Source organism: Melanotaenia boesemani, chromosome 13, assembly GCF_017639745.1.
Source record: "Melanotaenia boesemani isolate fMelBoe1 chromosome 13, fMelBoe1.pri, whole genome shotgun sequence".
Taxonomy (NCBI): domain Eukaryota; kingdom Metazoa; phylum Chordata; class Actinopteri; order Atheriniformes; family Melanotaeniidae; genus Melanotaenia; species Melanotaenia boesemani.
In genome coordinates, this window is record NC_055694.1 from 9,232,037 (window position 1) to 9,250,358 (window position 18,322).

At 38.3% G+C, this 18,322-nt stretch overlaps 2 protein-coding genes across 4 annotated transcripts in view; one reads left to right on the forward strand and one right to left on the reverse strand.

The window, feature by feature from the left end:
- scube3 (signal peptide, CUB domain, EGF-like 3) overlaps positions 1-8,286 on the forward strand; it is an 80,763-nt gene extending 72,477 nt beyond the window's left edge. For both annotated transcript variants that reach the window (XM_042004098.1, XM_042004099.1), the window contains 13 exons: positions 573-695; positions 833-949; positions 1,037-1,132; positions 1,256-1,372; positions 2,778-2,939; positions 3,051-3,254; positions 3,424-3,585; positions 3,689-3,856; positions 3,954-4,115; positions 4,200-4,397; positions 4,512-4,664; positions 5,895-5,974; positions 6,820-8,286. In XM_042004098.1, coding sequence (XP_041860032.1) covers positions 573-695; positions 833-949; positions 1,037-1,132; positions 1,256-1,372; positions 2,778-2,939; positions 3,051-3,254; positions 3,424-3,585; positions 3,689-3,856; positions 3,954-4,115; positions 4,200-4,397; positions 4,512-4,664; positions 5,895-5,974; positions 6,820-6,972 — 1,895 coding nt within the window. In that variant the 3' untranslated portion in view covers positions 6,973-8,286. The remainder of the gene's footprint in view (positions 1-572; positions 696-832; positions 950-1,036; positions 1,133-1,255; positions 1,373-2,777; positions 2,940-3,050; positions 3,255-3,423; positions 3,586-3,688; positions 3,857-3,953; positions 4,116-4,199; positions 4,398-4,511; positions 4,665-5,894; positions 5,975-6,819) is intronic.
- Positions 8,287-9,556: 1,270 nt separating this feature from the next.
- On the reverse strand, positions 9,557-17,451 carry LOC121651714 (sushi, von Willebrand factor type A, EGF and pentraxin domain-containing protein 1-like). Of its 2 annotated transcripts, XM_042004103.1 has the most exons (13): positions 17,227-17,451; positions 16,939-17,136; positions 15,878-15,977; positions 15,725-15,798; positions 14,932-15,162; positions 14,131-14,325; positions 11,507-11,752; positions 11,222-11,422; positions 10,653-10,749; positions 10,484-10,557; positions 10,212-10,388; positions 9,914-10,096; positions 9,557-9,809 (listed from the first exon to the last, which is right to left on the reverse strand). In XM_042004103.1, exons 1-13 carry the CDS (start codon positions 17,279-17,281, stop codon positions 9,781-9,783), a joined length of 1,860 nt encoding a protein of 619 aa, XP_041860037.1. In that variant the 5' UTR covers positions 17,282-17,451; the 3' UTR covers positions 9,557-9,780. The 2 variants fall into 2 exon arrangements, with proteins under 2 accessions (XP_041860037.1, XP_041860038.1); XM_042004104.1 differs by lacking the exon at positions 11,507-11,752 and having other exon boundaries at positions 11,222-11,429; positions 14,132-14,325.
- Between the last annotated feature and the right edge of the window lie 871 nt (positions 17,452-18,322).

Below are 18,322 nucleotides of genomic sequence, written 5' to 3' on the forward strand. Positions count from 1 at the left end.
GTCTCTTTCTTGGTGTCTGTACCACTTGTCCATGGCCTGCTGAATGCTCAGCTCTGCTCTCTAAACTGATTTTATGTCTGGCATCGATTGCAGCCAGACTGCATCTGGATCCCGGATGCTTTTAGTGGCTTTAGCTCAGCGTGTGTTTGAAAAGGTGATTATAATTTACTGCTTACCACAAGTCTTCCTCCCTGCAGAGTGGAGAACTTCTGACCATGAAAGTGAATGTGGGTGACATCAAAACGAGACTTCACTACTGTTTACACGCAAACACACAAATTTTCTTGTAATGTGACCCTCTTACAAGATGAACTGAAGAACACTTACACAAACTCCAAAGCTACTTAACTGTGCTGTTTCCTTATTGACCAGTTTTGTTTTGTTTTTTTATTTAAACTCAATAAGATGGACTTCAGACTGTTTTCCACTGGTCATATTGTTTGTTAAAATTCCTGATTTCATCTTTGCTAATAAGAATTTCTTGTTTTTTTTCTCTTAAACTCTTTGATGTGTGTGCAGTTAGTCTTTTATGTTTTTCCAATAAATGTTTTTACCAACATATATTTTCACAGATATTAATGAATGCAGTATAAATCGTGGCGGTTGTAAATACGGTTGTGTCAACACTCTGGGAAGCTATGAGTGTACCTGTCCGCCAGGATTCAAGCTGCACTGGAACAAGAAGGATTGTATTGGTACGTTACAACACTGCCTCCCTGTGGTTAATTCACTGACACACACTCAAAGCTCATAGTAGTGCCTGTGTATTTTCTGTCTGTTTGTATTCTTAGTCAGCTGTGTGTGATTCAGTGTGGGTTTTATTTTCTGTCAGAGTTGATGAAATGTTCTCCTGGAACGGTAGCACCTAAGGCCACTCTTACCTGTAGCAAGACTGGCAAAAAGGAGAGCTGTTCTCTTACCTGTGCGTCCAAAGCTCACTATCTGGCAGGTATGTCAGTCCAAGTCAGAGTGCAATGACAAATAAAACAAACATGTTAACATGTTAGAAACTTACTTTGGTTGTGTTGTCTGACAGAGTCAGACAACAGCTACTCAGTCAGTTGTGGCATCCCCATCATCAGAGGGAAGTCTCCTGCCAGGCTCAACTCCAGCAGCAGTCCAAGCTGCATAGGTTTGTTACCTTCCAGTTTCTTAGAGTCCAACACTTTTTAACAACATAGAGATCTGTCCTTTGTGGTGGCTTCAATGAGATGTTTCTGAGTCCTCCCACCCACTGGGCTATGTTTGTGTGTAGAGACTTCGCCGCATCCATTCAAGCAGACGGCTTCTTTCAAGATTAAAAATGCCAAATGCCACCTGCATCCTAAGTTGGCCAGCAGGACAGAGGACAGAGGACGAACACTGGGACCAGGTCAGTCTTCAGATCTGTGTAATGCTGCATGCAGATGCCGTTTTTAAAAATGAACTGTGTAAGGATTTTCTGCTGTCTTCAGGGTTGTAGAGAGTGGTTAAACATAGAGATTATTTCTCTCTGGTAAGTTGGGAAACTATTATTAAATATGTTAAACTAGGTCTTAAAGTTTCCGAAAAAGGAAGCTCACTGTATTTAAAAAGAAAATGTACAATGCTCTACAAATCATTCATGTTTCCTTGAAAGTTGCACAAAGTAAACAAATCCAAGATTTAAAGGTAATAAGAAAACTTAACTTATATACTTAAATAGTTGCTCATTCTGAATTTGTTTCTACATTTTAAAAAAGTTGGGACAAGGACATGTTTGTCAACATGTCAGCTCTTTGAAGAAAAACTAATATAGTCTTAAAATGTAAATCCTGTTTGATTTAGGATCTCTGCTGTTCATGCAACTTAAAATGTTTAAAAAATATTTTAAGATGGTGAAAATGTTAGGTAATGTTAGAGTAGCATCAGTCCTCTTTGATTATGATGATGCAGGTAATGCTAAACCATGTGTGGAATATGTTTTGGCTGCAATAAGCAACCAACCAGTGGTGGTTGGATATGTTGCATTCATCCACACACTTTCATGGATAGCAGCTTTTAACTGTGTGGTGATGTCAAATTAGATGTTCGCAGCTATTTGTTTCAGGTTGCAATTTTCATCAGTTTGCAGGACAGTTTTCCACTTTACTGCAGTCCATCTGATAAACTCCCATAAATGACAGAAACGCTAGATCTCTTTTAGCACGGTTGAGATTTAACTTGCATTTATTGATGCACTAATGCAGTGCTACCAGATGACCGCAGACATTTATTTTAAATTTTCCTATTTGTACCTCTCACAAACTAAACTAAACTAATTTATTGTGCGATTTAACTCCACGTTTTTTTTTCTTTTTTCTTTTTGTAGAAAAAAAGTTCTCAGTTTCCACAGCTGACATTTTTATCTTGTGTTATTATTCTTATATAGTTAGCATGCTTTTACATTCTGATTTTATTTAAATTTACTAAATGGCCCTGTATCTTTGGAAGAAATTGTACAAAAGTAATATTTAAAAGTAAAAGTAATATTTTATTCCAGACACATGACTGGTTAACTCCCTAGTTACACCCCTGCACCTCATTTTTACATCTTAAATCCCATATTTTCCTTTTTTTAAATCTGGGTATTTATTTGTAAATTGTATATTGTAAGTAGTGTTTTATTTTTTCTTTTCCTTTCTTTTTTATTTTGGTCTGGATATTTATTTATTTATTTATTTATTTATTTGTTTATAAGTGTGTTTTAGTATATAGTATTTTTGTACCATGTAGTTAATTTAATAATGCACAGTTGATGTGATGACATGTGTCTGCAGGAGGGGGGCAGCCTTGCAGCAACTGCGTGGTAACATTTGTTAACCTCAAATGTGACTCCTCAAAGAGAACTAAAGGGCGGCGTGCTCGCAACTCTTCTAACAAAGAGGTGACACGTATTACTTTGGAGCTGGAAGCTGAGGTCAAACCCGGAGACACCACAGGTCAGCCACCTCCTTTTCTGTTTGCACTCAGCTTATCCCTTTTTTTTTTCTTATTATTGATCAGCATTAGAATGATTTAAAAATTATTGTTGTTGTTAATGTTACAACCAGGAAGCTGCAACCTCAGCTGCCAGCGACAGCGCATGGAGAAGCAGGTGAAGACATACATCAAGGCTCTGAAGAAGTCTATTAATCAGGAGCGCTTCCTGATCCGAGTTGCTGGTTTGGAGTACGAAGTGGCCCAAAAACTTCCCCAGGCTGCTCCTGTTCAGGAGAACTGCAGTCCGGGCTCAGAGAAGGACAGCGGCCGATGTGGTAAGACCAGAGAACTGGACCAGGAGCAGTTCTGATGAACTCTAGAGTCAGAATGTAACTTTGATGCTTCTAGCAACGGTCATCATTGCTGATTCTTGTACAGGCTCCTATTATCAGTTTGATACTGTGAGCTCATCTCTGATAGCAGCCTTTGTGGATATTTTCTCAGTCAGATGCTTGCCAGGGTCTTATTACCATGGGGAGCATGAGCGCTGTGTTCAGTGTCCACCTGGGACTTTCCAGGAGAAAGAGGGGCAGCTGGCCTGTGACCTCTGTCCTGGCAGTGATGGCCATGGACCAACGGGGGCACGAAATATCTCCTCTTGTGCAGGTAATTTAATTCAAAGTCCCAGGGACAATTTTAAGTCTACGTGTTTGACTCAGTGAAGGGCTGATGTTTTTAATAACGCTCATGTGCTTCAAATCAAAACCAGGCCAGTGTCCAACGGGATACTTCTCCAGTGATGGTTTCAAACCCTGTCAGCCGTGCCCACAGGGCACCTACCAGCCAGATCTGGGACGGACCCTGTGTTTCCCCTGTGGGGGGGGACTGAGCACTAAGCGAGAAGGTGCCAGCTCCTTCCATGACTGTGAAGTCAAAGGTTAGCTTTTTATTGTTTTTTTTGTTTTTTTTGTATTAAATTATATTCAAATAAACATCTAGAGTTGTTTCACTGTGTTTCTTCATCCCCTCTGCAGTTCAGTGTTCTCCAGGTCATTACTACAACACCACAGTACACCGGTGTATCCGCTGTCCTGTGGGGACCTATCAGACAGAGTTTAGACAAAACTACTGCATTTCCTGCCCGGGAAACACCACCACTGATTTTGATGGTGCCACAAGCGTCTCACAGTGCAAGAGTGAGCCTGAAAATGACAGTCTTGTATCTCTTCATGTCCATAATCTGAACCTTAAACTAATTTGGTTTGCTTGTGTACATCTAGACAGGCAATGTGGTGGTGAGATGGGTGAGTTCATGGGTTATATTGAGTCACCAAACTATCCTGGTAATTATCCCGCTAATGTGGAGTGCACTTGGAACATCAACCCGCCCGTCAAACGCAAGATCCTAATTGTGGTGCCGGAGATTTTCCTGCCATCAGAGGACGAGTGTGGAGATGTGCTGGTTATGAGAAAGAACTGTAAGTGTCTTGTTTTTCTGGTTGAAGACGCATTTTATTTTACCATTTGTATTGTTAACATAATACATTCCTAAGAATAATAATAATGTATGATTCTTTCTGTGCTGCTGCAAGCGTCGGTGACATCCATTACCACCTATGAGACGTGTCAGACGTATGAACGGCCCATCGCCTTCACAGCTCGCTCCAGGCGTCTTTGGATTAACTTCAAGTCTAATGAGGCTAACAGTGCAAGAGGCTTCCAGATTCCTTATGTTACTTATGATGGTATGTAGCATAATCCATCTTACCACCTGGTTTCTACAGAGAAATGTCAGGTGCAGCACCAGTTAAAAGTTTGGACACATCTGCCTACCCATGTTTAGTATTATATCTTGGGGCAGCATGGCTCAGTTGGTAGAGTGGTTGTCCTGCAGCCCAAGGGTTGCCCGTTCGATCCCCAGCCATCGAGCTCATGTCCAGGTGTCCCTGAGCAAGACACCAAACCTCAAATTGCTCCTGATGGATTGTGGTTGTGCGCCTTGCATGGCAGCTTCTGCCATCAGTGTGTGAATGAATAATAGTTACACAATGTAAAGCGCTTTGGGTGCCTTGATATAAATCTAATCCATTATTTTTTTATTTATTTTTTTCAGCACAACTTTACCTGTTTGACCTATTTTTTTTTATTTCACTTCAACCAATTTTATTAACATACTGGGATGTCTATCTATCTATCTATCTATCTATCTATCTATCTATCTATCTATCTATCTATCTATCTATCTATCTATCTATCTATCTATCTATCTATCTATCTATCTATCTATCTATCCATCCATCATTATATACTAATAAACAATGACATTAAATCACCTGACATGTGAACCCTAATCAGCTCGTTGCAGTACAAAGATCTGTAGTGGAAACCTTGGACACTGGCGTTCTTGTGGATGTTACTTTGGCACTTATCCCCCACTTAGACATTGTTGCAGAACAAGTGTATCCCTCTATGGCAATAGCGTGCCCTTGCACAGCACAAACTGCTACAGAAGCATTGACATGGCATCTAAACACCTTGGATCTGAATTCAGCTGCTTATCTGCATAATGTGAAAAAGAAGCAGATTCCTCAGAAGCCACACAGCCAGGCACCAAAGTACACATCCACAGAATTTGTATTAGGATTGTAATTTTTAAGTTGTAGGTGTGTTGTGAAGTAATACATTACTGAGTCACCTAAAACGAAAAAAAAAAAATTTGACGTCATCTACCAGTGGAAAAGCTTGGTCATTACTACAGCGAAACTGCAACAAGGAGTGTTTGACTGGAGTCACTCCAGCACTGGTGCATGTCCTTTTTCACACTGAATTATCTTGAACAGACTATTAGGCAACAGAAAAGTGAGTCAAAGGGAGTGTATGGCTGTAAGAACTAGTCCCTGGATTATGTTATTTACCAACCAATTTGTTTTGGATCTGTGTTTTAAACATGTCTCGTGTTGTTTTTATGAACTCAGAGGACTATGAGCAGCTTGTAGAGGACATAGTGAGAGACGGAAGGCTCTACGCCTCAGAGAACCATCAAGAAATCCTAAAGGTCAGCACAGCTTTTGTTTTTTCTGTGTATATCATCAGTCTGCATTCTTGTTTATCTATGAGGCATTAAGCTGTACTTTAAGGATGTTGTAAGGCAATGTTGTGACATGCACACAACACGCATCACTTTATTTGTATTCACCTTATCTGTCTGTGTTATGTTTTGTTCTTTTTTCCCCTTTTTTTAAATTTTTGTGTACACGGTCTTTACATGAAAAAGGATGTTGGAGGACTAGAGAAAACTGTCATTGGAATGCCTCAAAAGCAAATCTGGAATAGAAAAATGGAAATATAATCACAAAAAATGAGCTAATAACTAATGTTGATATGAAGATTAATACTACACACAAAATTATAAAAGCACTTTTTTTCTTTTCTTAGTTATTTGTTTATTTCAGGGTATTTTCAATGTTTGCTCTAATAGTTAAAGGAAAAGTTACATAGTGCGTCTTTATTTCTAAATAATACAGTATATTAGTATATTTTTACATATGAAAATAACAAATTGAATTTTTCTTATGCTTTGTCCTAATATTTCTGCATAATTTCCACATTATTTGCATATAATTTGTATAATCATAATTTCATTGTATAATTTGCATATAATTATGATTTCCACATAATTTGCTTATAAATTTAAGTTTATGTTTGAGTTTATTCTTTTTGGCACGCCTGTCATTCCATAAGGACAGAGTAATTGTCTGAGTAGGGTTTAGCATTAATATGAGATTAACTTGTCATATTGTTCATATTATATTTGTCTTCCAGCATTTTGTACCAGCTTTCTATGTCTGAGAAGAAAATGTATTTGATTGAGTGACTGAAACCTGTTTGTTCTTTCTACAGGATAAAAAACTGATTAAGACTCTTTTTGACGTGCTGGCTCACCCAAACAACTACTTTAAGTACACCACTCGGGAGTCCAACGAGATGCTTCCCCGTTCCTTCATACGTCTCATTAGCAGCAAAGTCTCTGCCTTCCTGCGGCCGTACAAGTAAAGTTCATGCAACTGCCTGCGACCCGGATTGCAACCCTTCTCCCCCATCCCCACCCCACCTTAAAGGCCACATCCCACAACGCTTACTGGACTTATAAACACAGAGCCTACTAGTGCGATTATTCTTTTTTTTCATGGGCTTTTCTGCAAACACTTTTAAGACCTGAGAATAACAACCACCATTTGTTTCCAAGGTTTATTTAGTCAGTTTCCACCTAGCACAGGTCTGCAGTCCCAAGCTTAAGCATTTAGTGAGGATGTAGAGTGTGGGTCTGGTTTTGATTGTGTTGTACAATGAGACCACACAAAAAAAGAAAAGCCTATTTCAGACAGTAGGAGTGATGTTTTGTGTTTGCGGTTTGAGCCTGATAGAGCTTGTTATTGTATTTGCTTAAATGAGCGGTGCGAGCACCAGTTCCTTCCATTAAGTATGACTGTAATTGTTGTGCAAGTGTTGTGTAACTCTAATCCCATCTTCAGTGTCTGTGTGCTGTCCTCAAGGAGGAGCAGTTGTTAAATTCATGTCACAGCTGGATTTCAGGCCCTTCAAAGCCCGATTATATTTGAGCTCTTAGAGCAGTTTTCAAGGGTTTTACTGTTAAAACAGTTAATCTGTGTTTTGCTCTGTCTGTTTAGACTGTACCAGTGTTGCCCAACCTTTAAATATTTTCCTCTGGTCTTTTTAAAGCCACCTCAAAGCAAACACAAAAATGTGGTTTAGTATTCAAAGAACCCAGTGGACATTCGGGAGATAAATAATAGTGAGAGCAACAGAAATTAGATGATGTGATGTCTAGTGGAGCATGTCTCAGAAAGGGAGAGAAATGTCTTTGATGGACATTATGTTTGCTGCTTCTTTTTTAAAAGGTCACTTTAATTCTTCAGTCTCATTGTCTTTCTGATGTATTCTATACACTAATATTCTGCAGGTTTGAAACAAAGGGAAGCTCAGAATCTGAGACACTTTGTTCTTACACCCATTAACTCCATAATCTCTCATTAACTGTCTGTGGACTACCAGTTTTATTTTTATTTCAGTATTGTAAATAATGAAAATACATTAGACGAGGGTTGAATTCTTTATTCCTGACTTGCTTACGCAGGAAGCTCACAATAATCACTTTTCTGCCCCAAAATGTCCCACCAGAAGACACCCAGATACCCCCTTCACGGTTTGTTCCGACAGCTCTTCCAAAGACGGCTCAAAAAAGGCGGGTCAAGTAGGTTTATGCACTAAATTTAGAACCTGCCATCCCTTTTTGGTACAAAATGCAATGAATGAAACTAGTACACATTCATTATGGTTTAATCCACAATGCAGTCTTAGCAAGACTGTATTATATATATATATATATATATATATATATATATATATATATATATATATATATGACTACAATGAGAGTTTGGTGTGTAAAACAAATTCTTTGATTAAAAAAGAGTGACTAAAATTGTAAAAAGTCATTTAAGATGAGTTGAAATCTTACACTTTAAATTCGGTCGGTCAGAGGGTTTTGTATTTTGGGAAATCTGTTTCTTCGTCTTTTTATGGAGAGTGTAAGCTTGAGGGAAGTTTGCATAGCTGTATTAACAAATAACAACCTGGCTATTGCACATCTAAAAATCCGTAATTAACAGGCATTCATTTATTTAACAAAAAAGAAAATAAAAAATGACTAGTTCTGGTATGGTTGGTTCATAAATTATTTTATGACTTTGTGCTGTGACTTCCTGAAGCCTTCACAGTAACAAAAGGACTCTTTGCTAAAAGGAAGAAACATATATCTCAAAATAAGAAACTATTGCTCTCAAGTTATTAACACCACCACTGCAGCCGCATTGATACAGTAGCATGATCATCCCCATCGCTGACCTGCATATTTAACTTCCTATAAACAGAACTGAAGCTTGTCCTCTGATATCCATCCAAAGGTGTTTTGTTCCCACTAATGTAAATAAAAAAAAGAAGTGGGATGGGACACCACACACCACAGACCATACCAGATGACACAAAGGGAGTTGGACCCCTATGTCAAAGCTTGAGGGTATTATTGGGCCAAGAGGCTCATCAGTTTAACATCCCTCTAAACACATCCCAATTTAACTTCAGTCACAGACGATCATCTCCACATGGATGCCATCACTCAACTTCCCAGTGTGCTCACTTGGCCTTCGTACCCTCATTTCCAGACACACTCACCCCGCCCTCCCTCCTTCTTCTGCCAGAATCAGCTTCTTTCCTGCAACCTGATCTTTCTTTTTGTTTGTTTTGTTTTGTTTTTTTGAGTTGTTGCCTTTTTAAGCAAGAGTTTGCTTCGGTGTATCGGAGTTGATAATGATATTTGCACTTGAATTGTTATTGCTCATGTAAAGAAATGTCTGAATTTTGTATTGTCTTTTTAAATGAATGGAATTGGTGTTCTTATTTTCTTGTAGCTTGTTTGTTCATGAGATGCTCACCCACCGTTTAGTCTATAGAGATGATACACATTATCGACTATTAAAAAATAAAAGAAAAAAAATGTAAAGTGAATGAAACAAGTTTGTACTTTTTACTCCCCAAAACACTTATCAAAATAAACAAACATACTGTACTTCAGTTTCATTTTTAAATATATTTAATGTCTGTATAATAATGATATATATAGAAGCTACATAAATGGCAGTGCATTAATTATGGTTGATTTTAATTAGTATTAGATTTGGAAGTAATGCATCGTCAGCTGAAGAGATGACTTTCATCCTCTAACTATTGAACAGTTTATCCAGACTGGATTGAATAATGCAGTTTTAAACTTCGTGTAGCACACTATCCTCTTCTCCATGTGTTGTATTCATCTAAGTAACCAAAGGGAAACAAAGCAGATAGAGTTGTAAAATGATGTAAAACTGGTTGTAATTTATATCCAAGTCACAGAAAAAGGAAAAACAAAAAGACTTACAAGGCATACACTTGGGAAGTTCAGGCAACCACGTTCCTTCTCTGCTGCAGTAGATCGGGTTTGGTCCTCTGATGGTGTAACCCCTGAAGCACTCAATCGATATAGTCTCCATAGGTTCATGCATTTTCTTATGTGCTCCCATCCAGTAGGCATGATTCACATTTGGTGATAAACATCCTAACTCTGTGGGAAAAAAAGAAAAAAAAAACTTATTTTACCTTTTATGAACAGAGTACAAACTCTGTTAAAGGTTTTGTTTAAATAAAAATGGTTGGTAAGTAGCAATAAGCAGTAGGACCTCTGCAGACTGGAGGAGATGAGCTCCATGTCCCATCCTTGGTACACCAAATCTCATTCGGACCAACAAGAGTCCCAGCACCACATTTATAGCGAATCGCAGTCTTGTATCTGTATGGTGGCTCCTGGACGTCTTTCCTTACAGCATTCGAGACATTTGGCTCCGGACACACCACAGCTGCAAGAAATACCATTATTTTAGCAAAACTGAAAACAGATAACATCCAAACATGTCCATACACGTGTGTGTGTGTGTGATTTTAACTACTGCACCTTCACAAACAGGAGCACGTCCATCCCAACCAAGAGCCATGCAGTTTCTTGTGGCCTTACCTATCATGTTAAACCTGATGACATGATGAAAACAAGTTGATACTTTCTGTGAATGAGAATTGAAGAAGAACATGCAAGGAAGCAGCACAAATTATTTGACTTGTCTTACCCTTCGTTACACTTGGCTGTAGCGGTGTCTCCAAACTCTATGCCAGTATAGACGAACTGTCCATTTTGAATTTCTCCAGCATGTCCACAGAGCTTCCCTTTAGACATCAGAGGAAAAAAAAAATTATATATATATATATATATATATATATACATGCATTCATGCAGGAGGAGTTCTAACTAAGGATGCACAACTGTATCCACTGTGGAAGTGTTATTGGCTTCTGTGGCATCTAAAGGGGGTCATTAATGCTACATCATAAGTTAAGTAAAAATAATTGTGTTGAGGCTGCAACAAAACAATGCTTTGATGGTGCAGTTATGGGACATATTTTTAATTGACATTGAGTTTATAATTATGCCTTCAAAGCAAAGTTGTCTCATTCTGGATATTCATATTGGAAATGACTGATGAGCTGAATAAATTCAACCCCAAGAGTAGTTTAATGAAAGCTCCTAACATCAAACCTTACCTTATAATGCATCTGTCTGTCTAAGTTAAGGATCAAGAGCCCAGACTTATCTAAGAATTCAAAAGGGTGGACTTTGAGGAAATATAAATGTACTTACGTTCACATTTTAATGTCAGTTTTGTCCATTTTCCACCGATACACCTGCGAATCCTGCTCCCTCCAGCTGCAATGTATCCAACATCACACGTGTAGTAGACTTTATCATCAGAAGAAAACGCCGTCATAGCAGCGTACTTGTCAACAAGGTTGACATTGGAGCTTTTGCCTTCGATAGTTTCTGGTGCGCCACATCCACCTTCTGAACAGAAAAGAGATGCCAGTGTAGATTCATCTGCATTTAGATGGTGATAACTGTAAAAGTGCTACAGAAAAATGAACTCACCTTTTCTTAAGGGTGGCTCTACAGTTTTAATAGGTACAGGCAGACAACGAGGGGAGGGAGGCTGCCACTGGCCTTCGGGACCACAGGTGATCTGCTGAGGTCCTACCAGGTGGAAACCCTGCCTGCAGGTGAACCTCAAGCTTTCTCCCACCTGGTGAACTGCAACATCTCCACCTTTCTGCAAGGAGTTGTCCACACTTGGGGTGGGGCAGGTGATCTTGACCACAGAGGGTACACTCACTCCCTCTGAAGAAACACAACAGAGAATTTCCTACAGCTTTTAAAGGCAAACTAAGCTGACAATCATCAAGAGATCCTAAAAAAACATAACCAAGACAGCAACATGTATCACAACAACAACCAAAGTACCAGAAACCCACACAACAAAAAACCCTAAAGTGCGTCCCCCCCTCCCCCCAATCCTTCACCTATGGTCATGGAGCACAGGCCCCAGCGGACCAAGATCGGCTGCTGCTGACCTCAATAGGCACCTGCCATCCAAGGCAGCCTGGGGCCCCAAGAGCCCAGAGTAAAAGTCCCTCCAACTCCCCACCCCCCTGAAAGGCCGAGGGCCCACATGAGGACCAGCCCCCTCAGACAACCACACAGCGCAGTTGCATATTTGAATTCTCAGTCATTTTAAAGGTGTTTAAACATGACTGTAACCATCCCTTTTGGTTACAGTTACTGGATAAGTCAGCTTCCCATTTTGAAGTTGGAAAAGAGATGGAATCTTCTAGCTTAGTTACTAGTCTATATATTTTTTTATAATAGCTTCGGGGCATCGAGATTCAAGAATTATTCTACCCTGATAGGTAGGTGCAAGTTTAATTGGCTAATGGTATTCTTTTATTTTTATTTTTTTACACATAACACATTTAAGCTAGTGGTATTTTAAAAAAAATGTGCTACTGATGCTATATTGTGAAGTGAATATATCAAATGATAAGAAGTTTCCTTTTTTTATTATATGTTCTGATTTATTCCTTTATTTTTCCATTGAGTGAAGTTAATCATCTTTTTGTTTTGCAGGATGTCAGGGTTGTTCCAGATGAGTGTCAGCTTACATAGAAAAAGTAAAGACTTGGTTATTTTTAGAAATTCCCACCAAGCTATTAAAGAGGAACTGATATTAATGCTTTTAAAACATTCATGTGGTTAGATGGCTGAGCTGATGAATGGCAGGTCAGAGATAACTAGATCCCATTTAAGCCATTGGGAGATATTTTGCAGCTTGTTAGCTAAGAAATAGTGATTAAAGTTGAGTAGCTCCACTCCACCTCTGGTTTATTCTGTTGTAAAGCTTTTAGACTGATATGTGACGGCTTGTTTTTCCATAGAAATTTGGACATTTGTGAGGCCAGTGACTTAAACCAGCTGGAGGATGGTTTAGTGTTTAAACCATTAAAAAAGGTAGTTGACTTTAGGAAGAACCGTCATTTTAATTGTGGCAACCCTCCCCATGAGTGATATGGGTAATCACCTCCACTGTGAGAGATTGTTTATTATTTTTTGTTTTAGGTAGCTGAACATAATTTAGCTTAGTTAGTTCTGATAATCTGGGAGAAATGTTTATGCCCAAATATCTAATGTTTCCAGACTGTATTGTAGTATTGGGTGTGTTTTGTAGGTCACAGTTAATGGGCATAGCTACAGTCTTAGACCAGTTAACAGAGTAGTTAGATATTGATGAGAATTTGTTAATGAGTGTGACTGTCTGGGAGAGAGATGTTGGTGAGTTCTGGAGGAAAAGTAATACGTCGTCAGCATAATGATTTATCTTATGTTCTATATTTTTGTTTGGATTTCAATAATTTCTTTATTTTGTCTTATGGCAGCAGCTAAGGGTTCAATAAAAATAGCAAAGAGTGATGGAGAAAGCAGGCAGCCCTGCCTGGTGCCTCTCTGCAAACCGAAGCTTGGAGAAGTTTGATCATTGGTCTTCACACATGCATTTGGGTTGTTATATAATATTTTTATACATTCTATGAAAGATGACCCAAACCCAAATTTGTTTAATGTTGCAAATAAAAATTTCCAGTTTACTCGGTCAAATGCTTTTTCTGCGTCTAAAGAAATGACTGTAGATTCCAGATTATGTAGAGTAGAATAATCTATTATGTTAATTAAAATGCACATATTAGTAGAGGAATGTCTATCTTTAATAAAACCTATTTGGTTAGGATGTATTATTAGAGGGGTTATTTTTTCTATCCTTTTGGCGAGAGCTTTTTTAATTGTTTTAATATCTACATTTATTAATGAAATTGAATGGTGACAGGATGGAAATGTGGGGTCTTTTCCTGGTTTTAATAGTCGGGTAATATTAGCTAAGTTCATATTTGAAGGTATTTTTTGTTTTTCTTTATTTCTAATATCATATTGTAGAAAGTGGGTGCCAGCGTTGTCCAGAATTCTTTGTAAAATTCTGCTGGATAGCCATCTGGACCTGGAGTTTTATTGTTGGCCATATGCTGGAGAGCTTCGTGGAGTTTACCAACTATAAGCCCCTAACATCAAACCTTACCTTACAATGCATCTGTCTGTCTAAGTTAAGGATCAAGAGTCCAGACTTATCTAAGAATTCAAAAGGGTGGACTTTGAGTGAATATAAATGTACTTACGTTCACATTTTAGTGTCAGTTTTGTCCATTTTCCATCGACACACCTGCGACCCTTGTACCCTCCAGCTGCAACATAGCCAAGATCACACGTGTAGTAGACTTTATCACCAGAAGAAAACGCCGTCATAGCAGCGTACTTGTCAACAAGGTTGACATTGGAGCCTACGATAGTTTCTGGTGTGCCACATCCACCTCCTGAAGAGAAAAGAGATGCCAGTGTAGATTCATCTGCATTCAAATGGTGATAACTGTAAACAGGGCCGGCCCTGGGCATAGGCGACTTAGGCGGTCACCTAGGGTGCCATCTGTTCAAACACTCATTTGAGGAATAAATGCAGTTTCTTCATAAATAATAACTAGGCCAAACAAATTATAAAAAGTAAAAGAAGCTACAATATTCTGTGATGACGACCTCCTCGCCTGACCTGCTGCTCCTGCAGCTGCAGGCTGGTAAGGTGAGAGAGTGGATATCGACAGTGGGCTAATGCTAGCACGGATAGAGGCTGAACAACATACTAATTAAAGTACCACCTATATAATGCAAAAAGAAAAACCAAAAACGAACAAACAAAAAAAAAACATGCATGTCATAATGTCAAAATGACATTAAGGTTTGATACGACAAAAATTTTCTAATAGTATTTGCAATGCAGTATTTATTTATTGTTTATTGTAAGGGTAGGGTTTTACCGCGTAGGGTGGGGAGCAAAGCTCCTGTTTTGTCTAGGGCCCCTGCCAGTCTAGGGCCGGCCCTGACTGTAAAAGTGCTACACTGGCTGTCCAGTGGAAAAATGAACTCACCTTTTCTTAAGGGTGGCTCTACAGTTTTAATAGGTGCAGGCAGACAAAGAGGGGAACGAGGCTGCCACTGGCCATCGGGACCACAGGTGATCTGCTGAGCTCCGTCCAGTTGGAAACCCTGCCTGCAGGTGAAGCTCAAGCTGTCTCCCACCCGGTGAACTGCATCATCTCCACCTTTCTGCAAGGAGTTGTCCACACTTGGGGTGGAGCAGGTGGTCTCGACCACTCCCTCTGAAGAGATAATCCCAGTAATTAAGCATAAATTTATGTCCTACCAAGTATTGTGTGACAGCCAGCAGTAAAGGAAGGACAGATGTTTCATTTAACTGTGATAAAGTCTGTTTGAACCATTTTATTTCAGGTGAGATATAAAGTCAATATATAACATTTTCTAAGCTGATGTGTTTTAAGTTTTTAAATGTAAGTTTTCAAAGTGACTATGTGGCAAGACAATGTATGAGCAAAGGAAGAATAAGTCCACTTGCAGCATTGGGTTAGTAGACAACCACTAATGCCTCCTAACAGACTAGTAGCTAAATTAAAATGTGACAATAACAGTATATTCTGTACATGACTTCACACTGAGGAAACTGAGGTGCATTTGCACAATTGTATAGCTAAGATGGAAAATACATTAAGAAGAATTAATGGATTAAAGAAAACTACGTAATTCTGCACCACACTCATGCTTTAGTTATGTATCCTTGACAACCCCACCCATGTAAAGTCATTTCTTACTCTGTTATGACCACAGAAAGTCAGGTGTGTGAAGATTAAGATCGTTGTTGCTCACCTACACAAGATGGAAATTCACCGCTCCATCCAGTTCTCTCACATGTCATGAAACCCATTCCCTTCACAACGTACCTGTAAACACGACGATCTAGTTAAATACATGTCAAGTATCTGATGAGTTTTTATACAAATTTTTCAAGGCAAAGCTTACCCCTGATTGCATTTGGCAAAAACTTTTTCGCCGATGTAAGTTTCTCCGTCATAAATAAAGTGTCCATTGGGTATATCCCCGGCGTTTCCACAAGTTCGCTCTATGAAAAATAAAACTAAATCTGATCAACCTGAAGAAGAAGATTTGCTAAACAAAGACTAGACAAAAGAAGACAGATGTTTTTATTTTGGTGCTGCAAATCCTACTTTCAAACACCTGTGAACTTCACCACAAGCATGTGGAGAGTCTTTTAAAGATGAGTTATTTACAACTTGTATGACGTTAATAAACCCATTCTGCTGAAGGGTCCTTGAATAAAAGTTAAGTTTAATATTAATATATTACACTGTGTTACATAGATATTATGTTTATTAGTTCACCACAGGAAGCAACATGACTATATATTAGTAGGATACTAAAAGTACGTTATTAATCCCACCACTGACTAAAACAAAAATTTAAATTGACTTTTCATACAAGATTGTTGCAGCTTATCCATATTCTTATTAAAAAAGTGGCTTATTTCTACATATTTATTTTGCTTTTCAACGAATTTAACATCTCACAAAAGTTACATTAAACTTGGTTTATATCAAACACAAACTCATAAAGTTAGTTATAGATTATTAATATAAAAATTATGCCAGCATGAGAATTTTGAAGACTTATTTCTGTTTTTATTTTAGAGTATAAAAAAATTCCTTAAAATAGGTAGCTCAGAGTTAAAAGAACTGTGGAGGCAACTGTGGCTTTCACAGTGTTTAGGTTTGACTTTATTAATGTTTGAATTATTATGCATTTTCTTTTTTCTTGGTTCTGAAACGTTTATATATATATTTGAAACATTTCAGGTTTCTAAGTTATTAAAAATAAAAAATATGCAAACATCTATCTTTTGGCCAGTAGAGGGCGACAGAGCGTGTTACTAGATTTAAATCACAGCATCGCTCTTGTTGTTGTTTTTAAACATACGTGAATAAATAAGTGATTTAAAATAAAGTTACTTTGTTTTGCTTACATTGGAAGTGTAAAATAAAATAAAATAAAAAAAAAAATCTTACTGTCGCATTTTAAAGTCAGTTTACTCCATGTCCCATCCTGACACACCACAGCTGATTTCCCTGCGGATGGAGTGAAGTCCTCGGCACACCTGTAGAAAACTCTGTCCCCGCTGTTGAAACTTTGTTTGGAAATTATTGTCTTGTCCAACGTGGTGGTTGGATACTCCAACGGTGAGGAACATTTCCTCGCAAACTGCGCTGTTTATTGGATGGAACAACAGACATTATTTACAATATCAAAACAAATCAGTCGTTCGTTCCCATGTAAATTATCCTCTTTACATTTACCTGAAGTTAGTAAAGTGAAGGATAAAACCAGAAAAATCGCTCCGAGGGTCCTCATATTGTCGTACACGTTGATATGCGCGTGAAGGAGATCTCGAGAGGCGGATTCCAAGTGTCAGCAGGAGGATCAGACGGAGAAATTTATAGGCTGGCACATACCAGGACAGAGTGGAAAAACACCATCAGAGAGGGACAGGATGAAGCAAAACACGAGCAGAGGCGGCCGAAGACAAAGCAGTGGTTTTTCTTTTTTTCTTTTCTTAAAAAATAAAATAGAAGGAGGAGGTGTCATCCTGACATGACGTCATGTCATAAAATATATTATAAAATATACAAATATAACTTTCAGTCTGTCTCAGATTTATTATCAGCGCTATTCGGCTCAGTTTGAGGTGCTTATTCAACTGATGGACGCTGCTGATTCTGTAGATTAAGTGTTGTATTATAATCATTAGTGTTTCTGTCATTTTTGTCCAGACCCAGAAAAATCAATTACATACTGACCAAATCTAGCAACCCAAATAATTCTATTCTATTCTATTCTATTCTATTCTATTCTATTCTATTCTATTCCAAAGCGACTTACATTTGAGAGTAAGAACAACACAAGCAAGAATTCAAACAAGATGGGGCATCATAATTAAGTGGTAGTCAGACTGCTGTGAGTCCAGTTGGACCCAGGTGCTGTCATGTAGTGCTAGAGGCAGTGCATATATGATTTCTTTCTTTCTTTTATTTGAATTTTTTTTCTAGTTTTTTTTGTAAGTCATTTTGTTTAAATACAAGATCACGATTTCATCAAACAATATCAACTTGGGCATAAGTGCACACAGCTTATTCAGTGGTTGAGCCAAAGAGCTGGACAAATCTTTCTAACTTTTTCTGTTGAGTAGAAGAATTAAGCTAAGTGCAGAAATGCTCCTTAAACAAATAACACCTGTAAAGTGTCCCCTCAGGGGATTTCCAATACAGACTGCACTGTAAAGACTTCATGTAGGTATAATTTAGGAATATTTATTGAAAAAGATCCTTTGAAATGAAATCGGAGTAACATAAAAACACAGGAAAGCAGCTGCTGTGGTTTAGAGAGCAAAACAGT

Excerpts from the sequence above, each read along its gene's own strand:
- LOC121651714 (XM_042004103.1), bottom strand. The coding sequence starts at position 17,281 with ATGAGGACCCTCGGAGCGATTTTTCTGGTTTTATCCTTCACTTTACTA. Across the intron at positions 15,799-15,877 it reads TTTGCCAAATGCAATCAGGG|GTACGTTGTGAAGGGAATGG; the intron begins GTAAGCTTTGCC and ends TCGTGTTTACAG. Across the intron at positions 11,423-11,506 it reads AGAGCCACCCTTAAGAAAAG|AAGGTGGATGTGGCGCACCA; the intron begins GTGAGTTCATTT and ends TTTTCTGTTCAG.